This window comes from Phaseolus vulgaris, chromosome 7 (assembly GCF_000499845.2).
Source record: "Phaseolus vulgaris cultivar G19833 chromosome 7, P. vulgaris v2.0, whole genome shotgun sequence".
Classification (NCBI taxonomy): Eukaryota; Viridiplantae; Streptophyta; class Magnoliopsida; order Fabales; family Fabaceae; genus Phaseolus; species Phaseolus vulgaris.
This window is the reverse complement of record NC_023753.2, coordinates 33,677,096-33,685,029: the sequence shown is the minus strand read 5'-3', so window position 1 is coordinate 33,685,029 and position 7,934 is coordinate 33,677,096. Positions and strand designations below refer to the sequence as shown.

The 7,934-nt window shown below is 31.5% G+C and overlaps 2 protein-coding genes across 2 annotated transcripts; both read right to left on the bottom strand.

Moving 5' to 3' along the window:
* Nucleotides 1-1,027: 1,027 nt before the first annotated feature.
* Nucleotides 1,028-1,423, bottom strand: LOC137829413 (calvin cycle protein CP12-1, chloroplastic-like). Its single transcript, XM_068636214.1, has one exon. It carries the CDS (start codon nt 1,421-1,423, stop codon nt 1,028-1,030), a length of 396 nt encoding a protein of 131 aa, XP_068492315.1.
* A 5,624-nt stretch (nt 1,424-7,047) lies between these two features.
* Nucleotides 7,048-7,456, bottom strand: LOC137830206 (cytochrome c oxidase subunit 5C-2-like). Its single transcript, XM_068637398.1, has one exon. The coding sequence runs from the start codon at nt 7,425-7,427 to the stop codon at nt 7,233-7,235; it is 195 nt and encodes a 64-aa protein (XP_068493499.1). The 5' UTR covers nt 7,428-7,456; the 3' UTR covers nt 7,048-7,232.
* Nucleotides 7,457-7,934: the final 478 nt, after the last annotated feature.

Below are 7,934 nucleotides of genomic sequence, written 5' to 3'. Positions count from 1 at the left end.
AAAGTAATTCAACTTGTGGCGTGGAGCCAAAAGTTTGAGCAATGAAATCACTACTTTGATGTTTCAATATAAAAGGGTGGAAAATTTTATAGTAATTTAATTACTAAACAAATCTTCATTCATAAATTCATATTTTTTAAAATTAGAATTCAATTTTTTTTGAAAAACATCATTTATGGATAATCATAAATTTAAATAATCTTACTCAAATATTATATAAAAAATACAAAATACATAACATTGACATCTTACAATTTATGGTTCTCACGTGCATTATAATAATGTAAAAAACCATTACTTCAATACATGAGATAATATGAGTAAGTTCTTCAATCTTCTTATTTCTTTATTTTGACTTTTTCTAATTTCTTGTTTGCCACACTCTCTTAATGATCAATGTTAAACATCCTACCTTTGTTGTGGTGACATAATTCTTTCTCTCTATTCTTATATCAACTCTTCAAATAGACTAATTTTTAAAAAGAGATAACTTTTCACACCAATCAATAAACCTTTTTTATTTTTTAAATTATATTTAAATTCATAATTATATTTCAATCATATTATTTAATTTAATTTACTTAATTTTCAGAGGCAAAGAACTTGACTGCGGACCATTGCAAAAAATCGACAGGGTTAACAACGAAACAACTACCCTTTACTCAATTTTTTCTCTCAAGTTTTCTCCTCTCACTATTTGTTCTTTCCTCTTTATTTTTGATTTTTTTATTACAAAACATATTCTATATTCGATGTGAGTAAACCCTCGTATTTTTAATAATATAAACAAATTTGAAATTCCAGCTATTGATGTGGGAACGTGTACATGTATGCTTCTCCATTACTTGAATGGGAGAGGTAACTAGAGAACCTAAAAGCATGCAACCATGTGCATGTTAGAGATTTGGAGGTGTAAAACTTGCACCTAATTAAGCATCCACCACAACACAAGCAAGGGAGAACCACTGCTTTGAATTATGCTTATAATTTATAAATAAGAATTAATTAATACATGTTTATCGATGTCTTAATTATCATAAGTGCGACACTCGTCGGTTTCCGGGTTTTCCTTGCAGTAGTTCTCCAGCGGGTCAGACTGCTGCTGCTTCTCTCTGGCGTGGCTTGCCGCCGCGCTCAGCTCCTCCACCTCATCCCACGCTGCCGCGCATTCCGCGTCAGCGCCGCCTCCCGAGCAGGTCTCCTCCGCGCTCTTTATGCTCTCTTCCACCTTCTCCGATAACTTTTCCGGCGTTGCGTGAATGGGCCGGACCTTCCCCACCCCAACAAAACCGGGCCACTTTTGTATGGGCCTGAAGAGCGGGAACCTAATTGGCTGGGCCTTTAGCGGTGTGTCTGATCCCTTGGCATTAGCAAATACTCTGGTTGGGCTTGAAAGACTGACACCACCTGCTATTGCTGCCATTGTTTTGTTCCTCTTTTCTTAGCTGAATGGAAGTGTTGCAGTGAAGAGGTTTTGTGTTACGAGGGGATGTATAGCGAGATAATTGGCTATAGATATATATAACCAATGCTGCTTAATATGTGTACGCATATTACTTATCTTCTCACAACCACTTGTTCCTTTCCACGTCCAACACTTACCCTCTTTTTGTTTTTAGCCCAACAGATATTTTCATTTCGTCAAAAAAAAAAAAAAAAAAACACACATTGCTAATTAATTTCTTAGTTTTTTGGAACCTTTGTTGTGTTTGGTTTGGTCTCTTGTTAAGGAGGTTCTAGAATTTTGGACTAAAATCTTGATATTTTGGTGCTCCTTAAAGGATTTATGCTTGGACGAGAAAAAATCATTGACCCTCTCGTGTTGTAGCCAACCAATGTTGTGATAGTTGCCGTAAAATATTACAAACAAAATAGTTAGAAAACGTAGGCTACCTATTTATCTAATCTATTGCGTGTTTGTTCGAAACTCGTAAACTCTTTTTTGGGATACGTTTACAGCATTAATACCAACCATAATTCTCTGATGTGTTATGATGCATGCTGCTGATGATCTCTGTGATTGTTTTTTCAGCCAGAAAGAAATAAATATCTCGCAAGTTACTTTCACTTGAAAAAAGCATACACGAAACTTTTATCTATCAAAACAGAGTAATTCAATGTAAAGGAATCAATTTAACCTTTCATATCAAGATAAAGGTATGAAGATAAAAAATGCAAAATAAAAAATAAAAAAAATACACTCTTTGAATATATATTTAAACTATTTAAATTAAAAGTTAAGCTTTATTTCTTCAACTCTATGGAAAATAAAATAATGACTCAACTGAAATGTATAAATTACACGTGTCATTTGTCTTTGTGTAAAAAAAAATCGTCACACATAACCCTTCTACACGCCACCCCTAGTTTTTTTTTTAGTATATCTAAGTTTTGAATTTACAGATAATCATCAAATTCTTATAAATTTTATTAAATATTATTGTTAATAATTTTATATTTTTCCATCTAGTCGTTAAATTGTAGGTTTATATCATTATAAATATTTATGTTAAAGTCACACAATAACTAATTAATTAAAATATTAATGTTTGGCATATTTTGAAAAGTATATATTACGTTCATTTTTATGTATATAAATAATTTTATATTACCACAATGGTTTATGAATATGATTTATAAAAAGCGAACTATTAATATGATAGTGGGTTTTGAAAAAGAAAGCATCTAATAAAAAATATCAAATGTAATATTTGATAAAATGTTTTATTAATTGTAATTATCATATTTCTATTTTATATTTAATTGTATTTTAAAATTAAAAAACATGGAAGCACATACATTTAACATTATAACACAATAAATTATTCACACATTTTTAATATCACAATATATGACATGCCGTCTATTATTTGTTTATGCCATTATTATTATTAATTTTTACTTTCTTAAAAAGTGTAAAAGTTAAAATTACCTTTTTTCAATAAATAATTATAATAATTTTTTATTTATTTATTTTACATTTAATTATATTTTAAACTTATAAAAATATAATTTACTATGTTAACCTCACCTATTACTATATTTCCATTTTTTCTATAACATCAAATGTAAAAAAATAGTTAAATTACTCTAGGAATATAAGTTAATTTGTTACATTACTTAATTAAATAAAGTATACAATATTTCATACAATTTTGAAATTATTTAAAATGTATTATAAATTCAACGAATATACTACAACATTAAAAATACATAAATATTCTTTATTACACACACGCGTAAACTTAAATTATGTAGTATTTACTATACATAATCATCAACACAATATCATGAAATTCAATAGTTTCCTCTAATTTTTTTATTTTATAAAAATATTAAATGTGTAATTTAAGTTGTTTAATAGTAAAACAAAATCACTTAAAATTATGAAAAATCAAATTGTCATTCATACACTAAAATTTGTTTTTATTTTAAAAAAAAATATGTAAAGAAAAGAAAAAAGTTGCAAAAGCTTAGAGAAGAGAAAAAAATTGCAAGTATATAAAAGATGATTGTAGCGGGATTATGAATGAAGCTTGTATATGACCAAGCCCCATGGTTAACCGTTTATACCTGAAGTAGATGTTATACTCGTTTAAGATGAGTAATGACAAAGTTGTTAATAAATAACTAGATGAATTTAATATTTAAATTGATGATGAAAATCAAATATTGTTGTTACTATGTGCTTTGTCAAAGACGCATGATTGTTTGAAGGAGACTTTGCTGAATGGGAGAGAAAGTCTATCTTTTGAGAAGGTTCAGGCGGCTTTGAACTCGAAAGAGTAGAATGAGAGGTTTGATGTGAAGAAGTCAAATTATACATATGTCCTAGTAACAAAAGGAAGATCGTCTAATCGTGAAAATGGAGGAAAGACTAAATGTCAATCTAAGTCAAAGACTCGTGGTAGGAAGGTAGTGAATTCTTTTAGATGTTATCATTGTAGGAAGAAAGGTCACACAACAAAATATTGTCATTTGAAGCATATGTTTGGAAATACAAATAAACCTTTTGGGTCTGGTAAGCGGTATGAAAGATCATCTACTTCTGGTGAAATAGTTGTGGTGAAAGACATTCATGAATCATCAAAGGTCCTCGTGGTGTTGAGTAGTGTTGATGATTGTGAATGGATTTTAGACTCTAACTACTCGTTCATATGACACTAAAACGTCTATGGTTTTAACAATTTTCATAACATGAAGGTGGGTATATTTTCCTTGGTGATAACAAGTTATGTAAGATAAGTGAAATTGGAACAATGAAGTTTTGTCCTCATGGTGGAACCGAAAGGATGCTTGAAAAAGTTAGGTATATAATTAACTTGAAAAAAATATAATATCCGTTGGAAAACTTGAGAAGAAAGGATATATTTTTAAAGGTGAAGAGGGGATTGTGAAGATACTTTCGAGGTCCATGGTGGTGATGAAGGATGTGAGAAAGAATGGCATGTATGTCTTGAATGGTGCTGTAATTTTTGGGTCAACGTCTATCACTGAAAGTACCATTTATTCCAAAATTGAGTTATGTCACATAAGGTTAGGTCATATAAGTGAAAATGGACTTGTGGAACTAAACAAATAAGGCTTGTTTGGAAGTGATAGAATTGACTACTTGAAATTATGTGAACACTGCATCCGATAAATAGATGTCCTTCAACAACTCTGGAAATGAAGACTCCAAAATAAGACTAGTCAAGTAATCCCCCAACCTTGATCGTCTATGAATTTTGGTTGTATTGTGTATACTCATATTAGGAAAGGTAAGCTAGATGTTCAAGATATTACATGCATGACACTTGCATCTATTTTAAGTTTTTAGCAACCAATATATTTATTATATTTTTGTTGTATATTGGTGATATTTTGATAGCAAGCCAAATTAAATATGATGTGAGAAAGGTTAAATATGAACTAATAACGAGTTTGAGATGAAGGACTTGAAAGTTGTCAGAAAGTTAGAGGATTGAGATCACTAGACAAACTTGAAACTTGTTTCCACACTACTTGTTTCCCACTATAAGTTGAATGATGAATTGTCTCCTAAAAAATGGTCGAGGAACAATGCTATATAGATGGTACTTCATATGCAAATTTGGTTGGTTCCCTGATGTATACAATAGTCTGCACACGCCTTGACATAACTTATGTTGTGAGTGTTGTACGCAAATTTGTATCTAACTCTGGAAGAGCACATTAACAAGCTCTTGAGTGGATCATTCAGTACTTGAAGGGGTTACTTGGAAGAGTCTTGGTTTATGGTAAAGCTAGACAATCAGTTGAAGAAGTTCCCATAGAAGGGTATGTTGACTCAGATTTTGCTGGATACATGGACACAAGGAAATCTCTATGTGTTTAATGCACATCAGTTGGAAGGCTAGTCTCCAGAAGATAGTGCCTTTGTCAACCACTGAAGCAAAGGTTATTGCCATGACAAAAGCAATAAAAGAAGTCTTGTGACTTAAGGGTCTAACCGAAAAGCTGAAGATGCAAGAACAAAACACATTGATGTGAAGCTGCACTTTGTGAGAGAAAAGATTGGTCGTGAATTTGTGAAAGTGACGAAAGTCTCAACATGAAGATAACAAGTTCTTTCATTGTTTGAATTTGAATTTAATCAAATTGATGGGTGATTAAGTTTCTAACGGGCTTAGATAAATTAAGTGTTTTATCACTAAAGTGGAGATTTATTTTGATAAAATATAATTTAGCCCTTCTATTTAATTATCTTGTGACTGATGGCATCTCATGGTATTTTGAAATTGCACCACTATACATTTGTTTCAGATATACACGTGTTTCAGAAATTATCATAGTGAACACGTAGATAGATTGATTATAATCGAACCACATATATTGTTTGTGATTTTTTTTGTAATCTATTGTACCCTGTTTAACATTCTCAGTTTCTGATCCAGTGAAAATTATGTTTGTACTCTACCCACGATAAAAAAAATACAACCAAGGAAAAAAAAAAGGCGTAGTATATGAAAATAAACGGTTCTCAAATAATAGAAATAATACACGAATACGTATATACTACACATCTAACATGCATTATTTACTTTCTTTTTATCACACCACCACACTTCTCATACTCACTTGTAATCTAATCAAGGGAAATCAAGGTTACCATATTAAGATTCATATTGTGAATTATCACGCAAATTTTCATCATATAGTAAGATCCAAAAACAATGAAAAAAAGGACTTAAAATAACAAATATAGATTGTTGTTCAATTAAAAACTTTTAAAACTATAAATTAAGAAAAGTGTTATACAAAAAATTTATTAGTCATATATGAGTTTGTGTTTTCAAAGAATGAAAATAAACAATTAAATATCTTACTTAGAACAGCTAATGCTATCAGCCAATTACTTCCATTTTTACGCAAACAACAAAACCCTGAAGCTATAAAATTAGCTAAAACCAATTCTATCTTCTCAATTTATTAAGTAAAAATATTTTTCTTCTCCATACTTTGCACGGGTAGGGAGACTAGTATATTAAATAGGGTAGCCTAATGTACGAGGCTCTAACCAAGTGTGATTTGGAGAGGGTAAATATACGGTCTTACAGCTGCTAAGGGAGAGGTTGTTTCCAAGATATAAACCCACAACCTCCAAGTCAAAAGGCAACAACCTTACTATTGCACTAACACTCACCCCTCGAAAACATATATTATACACAAATTTACAGTTTTTAAGTCTAGAACTGGAATAGTCCACATTTGGGAGGGATTTTATATCCTGGATGCACTGATGCCTATTTACATAGTCCAGATGGTAACTATGATTTTGAAATTCAGGGATGATGGAAAGGAAAGCAGATAAAACACTGACCGTTACCCTTACACCAATTTTCTATGTCGAGCCCAAGTGCAATTGCAATAAGCACAAACCCAACCGAATAACATATACTAACATAAAAGATTACATCCAGCAACTTCCAAATATGCATTGAGTTCTTAAAACATGTAACAAAAAATATGCAGAGAAAAAATAAAACAGAAAACAAAAACATCTACAGCTGTGCAACAAGAAGAGAATAATCCAAAAATTAGAGCATAACCGTATGAAATTTTACAAGCCGACATAGTACTCAATCGGTGCAAGAAACTTATTCTTTTCAATCTCATCAGTATGTTGGCTCATTTACACTCAAAGAGCCAAATTGAATATAGCAGAGGTAAAAGCCTATAAATGGAGCATAGACAACAAAGCAAGAACATTTTTACTGTTCCTCCAACACAACACCGATCTCACCCTTTTCAAGTAAATCGTAGAAGGTCCTGACTTTCCTCTGCTCATTCCAGTGGTGCATCTTCCACACACTACCAGCAGCTAAGCCGAGTACTGTTCCAATTATTATCTCCTTTACCACACTTGGACCTTTCAAGGTAGCATGGGCAATCCTACCACCGGCCATTTAAGTGTTTGTCTTTAAGCTTGTCAATTCTACAAATTACAAAACATCGATTTGTAAATATTTAAACATATTAAATTGGAGACAGTTCAAAAGAGGCCAATTAAACTTTAACAATTTGATGGCCTGATTTAATTCAAGAGAATGAAGGAAAAACAACGCGAGGGATGTAAAACAGATGTGACACCGAAACCCAAAACATTTCACTGACTAGTTGAAACTTTCTCTTTAATCACAAAAGAAGGGAAACACAGGAGCCATTGCCCCTCATATGTCCCCATGATAGTTTCGCAAACTAATAAAACTGGGGCTGAAAATTTTTAAGGAATTAATCCTAAATTTTCGATCAAGTTTATCAGGATGTACCAAACTTTAGACAACCAAACAAATCATGAATGCTGACAGTTGCATTCCCAATTAAAATAAACAACCCTAAAAAATGAATGCATAGACCATTAGAACATCAAGGTTATAGCTACGCAATGAATACATCAATCATTAGAATCCAAG